The following is a 12,559-nucleotide window of genomic DNA, read 5'->3' on the forward strand; positions in this document are numbered from 1 at the left end:
AAGAAACTTCCTTGAGGCTCTCCTCCGACTGACCTTCGATCAATGTCCTTCCCCACCGTCTCCAGCCCCACTTCCCTTGGACCCACACGCTGCTTTTCACGTCCCTCTCTCCTCACACTTCAGGCCTGTTTCTTCTCCAGATTCTACTTCCATCTCTACATTCGCTAAGATTCGGCCCAAATCTCACCCTCTCTTTTCCACACCCTCCGGTTCTCCTGCTCACGGGCCCCGTAACCCGGCTCCCGCCCTTGGGCCCCTCCCCCAGGTAGCTGGGCGCCTTCCTGCCCCTCACCCCTCCCGCGCACACCTGTCTGCCTCCGACCCTCCCCGCACGGAGCTCGGGCCCTCCCTCCACTCCTCCCGCAGCGCTAGGTTTCCCGCGCCCACCCCGGCCGCCCGCCCCGGGGTCTGGGCGCGCACACGCCCCCCGCCCCGCCCACCTGCTCTTGGGCCCCCCCCCGCCCCCGCCCCCGCCTCGCCTGGCCCCCGGCGTCTCGGGCCCCCGCCCCCCCGCGGGCCCGCTGAACTGTGGGTAGGCGGCGGCGGCGGCAGCACAGAAGAGCTAGCGGCGGCGGCGGCGGCGGCGCGGGCGGCGGCGCGAGGCTGCGCGCCCCGAACATGGCTGAGAAGCAGAAGCACGACGGGCGGGTGAAGATCGGACACTACGTGCTGGGGGACACGTTGGGCGTCGGCACCTTCGGCAAAGTGAAGAGTTGAGTACGCGCCGAGGCCGCCGCGCCGAGCTGCCAACCTCGCGGGAGGCCAAGCCCCGGAGCCCCGGAGCCCCGGAGCCTCGGAGCCCGGGAGCCCCGGGCCGCGGGCGGGCGGCTGGCAGCGGGTGGCGGGGCCTGGCGGCAGGTGGAGTGGCCCCGCCCGGGCCGCGTGGAGCCTGGGGACCCCGGGAGGGCAGCGTGCAGCGCCTCGCCCTGCGGCAGCTGTGGGCGCCGGCGAGGGGGCGCGGGCTGGGGCGCGGGCGTCGCGGGGTCCAGGGCCGGCGCCCACCGCGCTTCTCCCGGCCGACCTCAGTACCTTCCTCTGTGAAGCCGGGAGACTGTGCTGTAGGGCGAGGTGCCTTCCAGCTGGGAGGCTGTACGGATAGGACTGGGGAATGACCCACGTTCCTGATGGTGGAGTTTCTATTTCGTGCCAGGTGCCCAGTTAGGTGCTTCACGTGTGATCTCCTTTAATCCTTATAGCAGGTGCAGGTGTTATCTTCACCTTAAACGTGAGAAAACGGGGACCCCTGGGGTCTAGGAGTGCTCAAGGTCACACTGAAATTGGCAGAACCGTGATGAAGGTCTAAAATGTCCTCTAATTTTGGCCAGGCTGGGTGGTTCCTGACATCCCGATTCTTTCGTGCTCCCAGACTCTGGGTTGGTGGGGATGACAGTTTAGGGGATGCTCCCGGGGCAAGAGCGGGGTGGGTCTTTCTGATGCCTGTGTGAAACGCTGGAATGTAGCTGGCTTGGGTCAGGGCTTAATCAGAACTGGGAGGTCTGAAGGTTGGTTGGTGTTTGTAAAATGGTTCTAGGAAGGCTTCTGGGATGGGGAGGACGGTGATGGGGATCTTGGAGTATGTAGGGCTGAGGCCAGAACTGCTAAGACATGCTCTGCTGAGGTCTGTATTCTTGGTGATGGGATCCCATTTTGGGTGTAGTAAAACAGGCTGGTTTTGAAATTTCTTTACTTCTTACTAGTTAAGTATTGAACTTTCCTGTTTTTCTTGTTAATAAGGATCACGTGGGGTTTAATTAATTTGTCCTCTCTCCAGAACTAGAACGAGCTTATTAAAAATACTTCTCTTGTGATTGTTGCAAATCCAATATTATAAGTAAAATGTTTGCTTTTTTTTTTTTTCTTTTTGCAGGGGAATTATTAGGTAGGCACTTTGGAGACTTTATTGAGGCCTCTATTTCCTTAAAAATCATATTTTAACCTTAAATCAAGGCTGTTAAATGGATAGAAGAGACTCGTTCATTCCTGTGGCAAGGATCAGCTCTTATTTACTTCCACGTGTCTGATACCCTTTCGTTTGTTCAGAAAACACTTATTGAGTGCCTACAACGTGCCAGGCATTGTTCTAGGTAATGGGGATACCCTAGGAACAAAATCAGATTAAAATCTCTCCTTTTGTGAAGCTTCTCTTCTAGTAGGGGAAGACAAACCATAATTGCAATATGTATATAAAATATTCAATATACAGTATCTTAGTGCTATTGAGAAAAATGAATCAGAGAAGGGAGGATAGGGAGTTTAGTGAGGTTAGCAATTTTCAATAAGGGTGTCAGGCAAGGCCTCACAGACAGGGTGGTATTTGTGTAAAGACCTCAAGTTTGTAAAATTCTTTGAAGTCCCATGAGGGCTGTGAAGTCCTGGCTTAGGTTTGAAAGACATCATAAAGTGGACAGTTAGGAGAATATATTTAAAATGAATATAGGAGGATCCAGGAATTGGATTAATGCCTGTGACATTACTAAGGACTATTGTGTTTTGACGTTATACCCTCAAACCTTTGCCATCTAGACATGTACACTCTCCAGGTTACATAATGTACCCTACGCCCTTTCAAATTGTGTTAAAATTTTGTCCTTTTAAATTCTTCTGTAATCTGAATGTTGGCTAAAACACCCATCGGATCAATCGGTCCATTGTCATAGGACAACTTAAATATCTTTTGTATATATTCTTGAGCTGCTTCTAGGCACTTCTTAAAATATAAACCAACAGAAGGTACTTTGATTTGTGAGAAATCCTTTTCTTGGAGGACCCCTTCCCAGTGAGCAACCAACTGGAGGGGTGTTCCTAACACTATATTAGCACTTCTCCAAAGTTAGTCTGTGGTTTCCCATCCAAGGTTAGAATTAGTACAATTGCTTAATAAAAATTATATAAGTTGCTGCAGTCTAAAATTACTCATTTACAGTTGACCCTGGAAAAACACGAGTTTGAATTGCACGGGTATACTCCTATAGCAGACTTTTTTCACTAAAGACATATACTACAGTGTTATACAGTCCCAGGTTGGTTGACTCCTAGAATGCAGAATCATGGATACTGCAGGCTGACTGTAAAGTTAAATACAGGTTTTCAACTGCCTGGGGTTCAGTGCCCCTAACTCCAGTGTCGTTCAGGGTCACTTGTAATCCTTTAAGGGACTAGAAACAAAAGCACATGCATTTTAAACACAGCTTTATTCAGGTGTATTTTACATATCATAAAATTCACCCATTTCAAGTGTACAATTCAGTGATTTTTAGTAACTACCGAATGGTACAGCCATCTTCATAAATTGATTTTAGAACATTTTCATCACCGCAGTAAGATTCCTCATGCCCACTTATAGTTAACCCTAAGCCCTAGGAAACTGCTAATCTGTTTTCTGTCTGGATAAATCTGCTTTCTCTGGACATTTCTTATAAATGAGATCATTCAATATGGAGTCTCTCATGTCTGACTTCTTTAACAATGCTTTTGAGGTTCATGCATGACATGGCATGTGTCAGTAGTTTGTTCCTTTTTATTGCTAAATAATATTCCATTGCATGAGTATGCCACGTTCTGCCTATGCAGTCACCCGTTGATGGCCATTGTTTTCCATTTGGGGCTATTACAAATAATGCCACCACAAATGTTCACATGCAAATGTTTGTGTGGACATATGTTCTTGGACACATTGGGTAGATACCTAAGAGCGGAATTGTTGGGTCATATCATGGTTTTATTTTTAGCTTTGGGGGAAACTGCAGACTTTTCCAGAGTGGTTGTACCATTTTACAATCCCACCAACAATGTATGAGGGTTCTTATTTCTCCAAATCCTAAGATTTGTTTATTGTCTTATTATAGCTGTTCTAGGAGGAGTGAAATGGTACCTCCTTGGGTGAAATGTCTGTTCATATATTTAGTTCATTTGTTGAGTTGTTTGTTGTAAGTTGAGTTTATAAGAATCTTTTTTTATAAATTCTGGATACAAGTTCCATACTGCAAATATTTTCTCCAGGTCAGTTGTGTGACTTTTCATTTTCTTAATGGTGTCTTTTAAAGTATAAATGTTTTGAATTTTTATGAGGTCCAGTTTATTGACTTTTTTCCTTCTATGGATGATGCTTTTGGTGTTATATTTAAGAAATCTTTGCTTTGGGTTTCAAGGATTTGCTCATATTTTTTTTTTAAATAAATGTTTTATTAGCTCTTACATTTACGTCTATGACCCATTTTGAGTTAAAATTTGAATATGGTGTAAGATGAGATTCTAAGGCCAACGTTTTGAATATGGATATCCAATTGTCCCAGCACCGTTTGTTGAAAATACATGCATTTTTATTTGGTATAGAGTTAGACTTTGTAAATTTAATTTCTACTAAAAAACTTAGTAGTAAATGATTTAGTTTTATATGGCTGTAAAAACATGGAAATGGAGGAGTGATGAATATTTTATGTGCCTTCTCTCTTAACTGTTGTTATTTACAGATATTGAAAGTTTAACTTCAGTTGTTGATGTATCAATTTACAGACCAAAGTTAGGTACAGTAAACAAAAATGGAAATAACTAGTTTTCATTTAATAGTACTGGTTTCAAGCTATTTTTAAAAAGCGTATGGAAATCCTTCTATTTGTTGATAAATAATTGAAGCCTTATTTAAAATATTTTAAACTGATTTTTCTCCATTGTTCTAGTGTAAGAGTACAAGGGGAGTGCTTATGGAAACAGATTATGTGGGCTGACAGGGTTTAGAAGTAATGCTTTTTATCTACTTAATTTTTTTTCTGTATATTGATTGTTTTGGTTCTTACTCTTTCCAGGGTAAGGTAGAACTTCTGTTTAAGAGCTCTTGTAATTAGACTTGCTCGGTTCTTATCTAAATAATGAACGTGATAGAAATTCTAGAATAGATCTGGTGTTTGTGTTATACACTGGTTGGAGAAAAAAATGTTTTTAATATAATGGTAATTATTTGTTTAAAAAGAAGCCTGTATTTTTGAGGTGAGAACTGATAGATTTGGTTTATGAAATAATTACTCTTCATTGGAATTGTACAACATAGGATCCTTTGTAGTCAAAGTAGCCTTTTCTAGTCAACAGGGTCTCATCAAGGCATTACTTTTTCTGTTTTTCAGATAGTTATGTGCATGGCTCACAGAATAGGCTTTCAAGAAATTAAGTAAATATTTTATTAATACCCCACTTATTTTTTAGATAACAGGAAAGATAAGCAAATGGAAAAAATTTTATTAATTTTTTTAAACAAGTAGTGTTACTTTTTTGAAATGTAAGTAGCAAGTCCTAAATGGTAAATCAGATTTTGGACAACTACCTGGTCAGTTGGTGGGCCTCAGAGTTACACCTATGGTATTTGGGGCCCACACTGGCATTGTTTTTGACTCTCATGTAGTATCAAGGCCCTAAACAAGACATTTAACCTCTCTGGGCTTTGTTTTCTTCTTCTCCTAAAGCACAGCACTAGAACGTGAAATTTGTGAGGTCTTTTACAACTTATTTTTTAAAGATTTAATTTCAAAAAATGGGAACGTTTAATTGTTTCTTCTGGCTTAATGGAAATTTGAATTACCGAAGACCAGAGCTGAAATAAAGATGTAATATAAAGCAAAAGAAAAGGGAAACACATTTGTAACACTTTAGTGATAAAAGCTACAACTTGAATCAGTTCTTACTATGTTTACTATATATGCAATTGATTTTTATTTATTCCCCAGAGTAATCCCTCATTTGATATTATCTCCATTTTACTAATGTAGATATTGAGAATCAGCTACTTTAAGTAATTTGCCCAAGGTCATGGTGCTAGTAAGTGGCAGAAATGGCAAACTCAGGGTTCTCTGATGCAAGTCTGTGGTATATGGAATGGAAAGTAAAAATGCATAGTGTGATATCGTGTGAGTTTCAAACCTACAAGGATATAAGTTTTACATGTCCATAGATATTTATCAAGGATTAAGAAAATGAGATTTAAATGTATTTATTTTAATCCACATTTACAGCCAATAACAGTTTTTTTGAAACTCCATGTGGATGGTTAAAAATTATATTTTCATATAAATTTTACTCTGGTGCCTTAATCCATTCCATTTTTTACATGATAAATTTACTGAATTCTGACAGTTTTAACCCAAATTTTAAAAAATACCAGGTATTTCAGGGTTCCCCCCCCATTATGAAAATAACCTTGACTAAAGATTACCAGTAACCTTTAGTAAACAGACTAAAGAGAATTTGTAAAAAAAATAACTTGATGTTGTAGGAAGAAAGAACATTGGTTTAGGAAGGCATTAGCTGGGGATTTTAATTCCATACCACAGCCAGTTATATGAATTTAGGAAAACCATTAAACTTCTCTGAGCCTGTTTTCTCCTTTGTAAAATGGCAATAACAACACTTGGCCTACCTGCTTTCTAGAATTTTTTTGAGGATTAAATGAGTTGAGGCACTAAAATGGCTTTAAAAAATAAATTGCCGTACAAATAGATGGCACTGTTGTGGAGATGACTAGATACACGGCCATTGTGAGTGAATCCTGCACCTTGTGTGAGGTGTTAATAAGTGTTTGCTGATTGCAATTCTGATTGCAACATTGAGACAGAGCTTTTGTAATCTTCCCCTATTTTTTGGTTGCCTGCATTGGAAAGTTCCCAATGACTAATTCGTTTGTGCTATATGATAATTATTAATGTTTATATTAAAAATGCAGTATCTTTTTTGGTTAAGCCATGAAATTTGTTTTTTCACAAATATGGAAAATGAATAAAATAAAAATGAAGTGGAAATAACTGAATGTTCATGTAAGTTGCTAGCTGAACTGATTTTACTTTTGAAAATATGCAAATTCTAAACAACTGTTAAACAATACTTCCAAATAATGAAGCTATATATTTTCTGAAATACTAGAACATTAGTGTTAGAATGAAAATCAATTCATCATATCTCTCAAACAATTAAGTGAACAGTGTGCTATTTAGGGTTTTGTTTTTTGTTTTTGCTGATCTATATATTGTTTTTTATGATTTCAACATAGGTAATTTTGTCCTTAGTGCTGCATGGATTTTGTTCATTTTGTGTAATCCATTGACTCTCAAAAGATATTTTTCCATAGGAAACAATGTTATAAATGATGGATAGATTTCAGGTGAAGAACACAAAGGCAACATGGTATATAAGTAGAGAGAACACTGGATTTTAGAAGACCTGGTGTGGAAGTTTGCTGTTATATAAGCCAGCTATGTGGCCTTAAGCCAAAGTCACTTGATCTCTGAAAAAGGGAATAAGACTGTATGTTCTTTTATACTGTTGAGAGTAGTACAGGAGAAAATGTAGGTGAAAAGATTCAAGTACTTAACTTTTAAGTACTTTATATATACTTGGGTCCTATTATGTACTTAAACCTGTAATTTGCTGAACTCTGAGAATAATCTGTGATCTGGTTCTGAGACCAGAATTTATTTGATGATGAGGAGGAAGAGTTTACTATCTCCTGTTTTATTTTTCCCTGGTCTTCTTTCCTATTTCATTTGAATATGTTCATTAATCTAATTCTCTAGACACTGCTCACTTATCACCATCTTCTGTACACCATGTGTATGCATGCAATGCATATATGCAAACATGTAGAACAGGTCTCATGGTTGTGATCGTAGAACTCTTGGAAGAAGGAGGCAAAGCTGGAACAGGGAGGAGGATGTGAGCAGCAGTTGGCAGTTTTTACGTGTGGCTTGTTGTCAAGGTTCTACTTACAGTAGAACCAAAATAATACATGCAGTTCATTTTTTGTAGAACTATGGAAAATGCAGACTCTGAACTAAAAACGCCTTTCTACAAACTTTCTCCTAACGTATTTATGTAAATTAGAAAGGATTTTTGTAATTGATCATGTACTGAGGAAATTACTTCAGTTCTGTGGACTCTCTCCCTTTCCCATGCTGACACAGCACTGCTTTATCTAGGTTTTTTTTGTTTTTTGTTTTGTTTGTTTGTTTGTTTTTTGTAAGAACATGCCAAAATATTCACTTACCTCGTGGTCCATGTTAGCCTTCCTTAAAGCATTTCGTACTGTTTTGTAATGATAACACTGCCCCATTTATTCTGAGATTCCTGTGGTTTCCTTGATAGAGAAAATATTTTATAGAGAAAGCAGTTAATTTTTTGAAGCCAGGTAGGTAATTTAATTGGATCTAACAGAAGATCTAATCTCAAATCCTTCAAGAGATAATGAGAAAGTGGGGGCACAAGACCCCTAAAATACTGAATGGATTATGAAAGTGAGAGCCAATCTCCCTAGTATATTTATTAGATGCAAATATAAGAGCAAACACTTTGAATCAAGTTGAATAGATTTTTATCTCTTATTTAAACCATTGAAATGCATGTGCAAAGTAATGTGTTTATTTTGAAAGGTGGTGAACCATTTTATTTTTAGTTTGGTGTTATTAAGGAAAGAATTTGAGGCAGCTCTTATCTCTGCTAATAATAGAAACCTTCACCCCTTCAAGGGAACAGTATTCTTGCTTAAGTGGTGTCTTATGGTTAACAGTGTTTGCCTCTGATAAATTTTACTGTATTTCTTTTGGTGGTGCTTTAGTTTTTAAAGTGTTAATAATTCTTTTTTTAATTTGCCCTTAGTTTTTTTAAATAGCCTTTTATATAATCATCAAATCTTGCTGTAATGTCTCTTATCCTGAATGTTTATGTATCAATTTATTAAAATACTTTTTTTAGAATCTTTTTTCTTCATAGTATTTTGTACATTTTACACGCTATTAAAAACATAATGAGCAGTATGTTCTCATTTAACATCTCTCAATTTCTAAATTATAAATTAATTATAAGTTATCTAGCTATCATAATTGAAAATAATGGAATTAAAATTTTAAATATACCATAAATTTTTCTAAATTCTTACTTTACTTGATAAATACCATAAGTATTAGTTATTTAATTTTTGTTTTTAATGTGTTAGAGCATAACTTGGTACCATATGTATTCCATAATTGACTTCAGTTCTTCCAGATTTAGTTAATGAAATAATAGAACGAATATATATTAAGCATCTACCATGTTTAGTCATATTGGATTTTAAGCAAACTATTTTTACCGGTGTTAAAAATGTGGCAATGATACTACAACAGATGATTTACTAATTTAAAATAAAGAGGAAAATATTCATCACAGAATTTACTTAAACGATTCTTCTCTCACATTTGAATTCTAAGTCAAATATGATATGATGAATCCAGCTTTTACTCAGATTTATACCAGGCCCTCTTAGTGCTCTACCAATTCACAGTTGGGTAGTATAACAGTTATACTATATGCTGTAAATTTGCTTTTAGTAAGAAATTTGACTTTGTGTCTTACGGTAGCTTTTCGGATAAGATAAAGAAATGTGCTCTGAATGTCTTATTGCTGCTGAACAACTATTCCCAAAGAATTTAGGAGTCATTCTAAAGGGAAATCTTTGTCGTTTATTCTATTTAATAGGTATAGTAAGATTTCCTATTTGGGGTAGTACAAAGTTAGATGAGATAATTAATAGACAAAGAATCAGAATTTAAATTTGTATCGACTGCTTGAATTGCTAGGTAGAGTTTAATAGGGATAAGTGTCAAATCTAGCACTTGGTTAAAAACAGAAACAAAAAACAGGTGCATGAAAGAGTAGAACAGTTGACAGCAGTTCCTAAGATGTTGGAAGTTCTGTCTGACCATGAGTTTTGGAAATATATATTATGAGTGCTTAAATGTAAAAATTGTTATTGGATAGAAAATAGACATATGGCGGCCATATTAGTTGATAGTTGTAGAGGTAGTATAGTTCTGTACTTCATATTAAGCCAAATTTTGAATATTGGGTTTAGTTCTTGGTTCCACAATTTGGAAAAAATCTTAGCCAATTATGTTTCTTTCAGAGAATGATCATTATAACTAGGGGAGTGCAAAAAGTATGCCATATGAGGTATGGTAAAGAATATTTTTCATACTATGAGAAAACCTATTTTAAGTGTGATAGCTGTTTTTAGACAATTAAAGTACCATCATCTGGAAAAAGGAGTCCCCATATTCAGTGATGCTTTGGAGGATAGAACTGTGACTATTGAGTGAATGTTTTAAGGAGGCAAATTATAATCCAGAATAATGAGGGTCTTTCTATCAAGGAGACTGTCTAGGAATGCTACAACTTATACCACACGTCAGTTTTATTTCTGTTATTGACATACTTGCTTGGGTACCAGATGGCTACCAAGATCGTTGCCATAAAATTTCTAGTTTGAATGGAAAGTTGGCGTAGATAATCTATAAAGTTCTTTTTAACTTTAATATTCTGTTATTGTATACACATGTTTTTTTCCAGTGTGATTGACTTCCATATCTGGCTATGATTTCTATCTTGCAGCAAATCAATTTTCTAGATACAAACAATTAGAAAATCTGGAGAAAATTAAAAATCTGAAGGCAGTTAGGACTTGAGTGATCACTATCCCTGGGAGAAGAAAAATGCATTGGAGGGAGTCTGACATTTTATTTGGCTTTTCTCTTTGAGTCATTTGCCAATTTGTAAAAATGGTAACTGTAAGAAGCCAAGCAGAGAGCAGTGGCTAAAAGGCACTGCAGAGTTTGAATCCTGGGGAGAACAACAGCTGGAGTTCATAACTTATCAAGGAGGAGAGTCCCAGGTAACCATTTGGCTTTTGGTTGCAACCCCCTGAAGACTGAAATCCTTAGAATCAGCTTAATCCTAGACGTATTAAGATGATCTGCCTCCTATCTTTATTCTCTGTAGGGAAATAAAATCAGGTGGACCCTCTACAGTTTTTCACACACAGTGTTTAACATTCCAGGAGACAAGGCCAAGACACTAGAAAAAAACCCCCTAGGGATTCAGATATTAAAACTATCAGACATGGACGTTAAAATAACTGTGATTGGAGTTATGTCAGCATCATGGTGGTGTGAGTTGTTCCTTTTTTCTCTGCCCTTCAATTTACATCTAACTGGACATGCATAACAACAACAGCAACAACAAAAAACGCTTCTGCATAGCATACCAGGACACTCAAGAGATCCATCCATCTGTGTACCTGAAAGTGGGTAGATTGGACTGCGGAAGAGGCTGTGGAGTGAGGGAATGGTGGCAGCAGGTCTAGCCATGGGCCAGCACAGACCATTTTGGCAGAGGAGGTGAGGGTGAAGGTGGTCAGTGGGGTCTGCCCACCTCTGCATGCTGCAGCTGCAGGAGCTTGTTGCTCTCTCTGAGGAGCGACCTCAGTGACTGGGGGAGCGAAAGGAAAGGGAATTAGGCAGACAAAGAAAATTGAAGGAAAGCATCTCCCGCTGTTGGTCCTAGGATTCTGGCAAGAGGACTGCCCACGGTTGCTGGCTGCCCATCCCCCCCCAGCCCCAAACTTGGGGATCCCTCTACTAGGATGTGGGCACACCCGAAGTCTGAAGTGCTTAATATACAGCTCCCTCACTGTGCCGCCAGCCACCCTCCCCTCTTTCATTTTTCTCCGACAGTTTTTGTTTTGTTTTGTTTTTATTGCACCACTCCCAACTCCCAACCTTAGGGATGAGTTAGCACTGGTAAGAGAAATGAAAAACCTGTGCTATAGCGCCACCTTCTGGAAAACAAGAGGAAGTCTTCTAATTACCAATGTACTGAACTGTTAGGAGCAAAGTAAACAAAGCCTTGCCTAAATAAAGGTGTTGCTACTTCAAATGTGGCAGCAAAGGCTCTTTTCATCAAACACCATGGGAAAAAATCATTGTAATATGGTATCACAAAAAGAAAGTGACAGTTTTCCAGCAACCAAACCCAAGGACATGGAATATTGTGATCTAACTGATAAAGAGTTGAAATTAGCTGTTATGAGGAAATTCAATGAGCTACAGGAAAACTTAGGCAATACAGTGATCTCAGGAATAAAATTAACAAACAGAAGGAGTACTTTACCAAAGAGATTGAAATTCTAAAAAGGAACCAAACAAATTCTGTAGCTGAAGAACTCAATAAGTGGGATGAAGAATTAGAATGCAGTGGAAATAGAGCAGATCAAATGGAAGAAGGAATTAGTGAGCTCAAGGACAGGAATATAGAGATGATTGAGGTGGCAGAGGAGAGAGAAATAAGATTTTTTAAAAGTGAAGAAACCCTGCAAGAACTCTTGGACTTCATCTGATGAGCCAAAAGGAGAAGAGAGAGAAAAGGGAGCAGAGGGTATATTAAAGAAATAATATCTGAGAACTTCCCAGACCCGGAGAAGGAACTAGATATACAAGTCCACAAAGCTAATAGAACCACTAATTATTTCAAGACATTCTGCAAGACAGATTATATTAAAGTTGTCAAAGGTCACTGATAACTTTAAAAGATGGCAAGGAAAAATAGTAGCCTACAAGATTACCCTCATTAGGCTATCAGCAGATTTCTTAGGAGAAACTCTTATAGGCCAGGAGAGAGTGGAATGACATATTCAAAATACAGAAAGATAAAAGCTGCCAACCAGGAATATTCAATTTGGCAAAATGATCCTTCATATATGAAGGAGAAATAA

At 38.7% G+C, this 12,559-nt stretch overlaps 1 protein-coding gene across 3 annotated transcripts in view; it reads left to right on the forward strand.

The window, feature by feature from the left end:
• The first annotated feature begins 532 nt into the window (after window positions 1–532).
• Window positions 533–12,559, forward strand: part of PRKAA2 (protein kinase AMP-activated catalytic subunit alpha 2) — a 57,308-nt gene continuing 45,281 nt past the window's right edge. Inside the window, exon 1 of one of the 3 annotated variants that reach the window (XM_065897646.1) lies at window positions 533–712. In XM_065897646.1, the coding sequence (XP_065753718.1) occupies window positions 619–712 (94 nt within the window). In that variant the 5' untranslated portion in view covers window positions 533–618. The remainder of the gene's footprint in view (window positions 713–12,559) is intronic. The other 2 variants (XR_010656789.1, XM_065897654.1) reach the window with 2 other exon arrangements.

Source organism: Phocoena phocoena, chromosome 1 (assembly GCF_963924675.1).
Source record: "Phocoena phocoena chromosome 1, mPhoPho1.1, whole genome shotgun sequence".
NCBI classification, from domain to species: domain Eukaryota; kingdom Metazoa; phylum Chordata; class Mammalia; order Artiodactyla; family Phocoenidae; genus Phocoena; species Phocoena phocoena.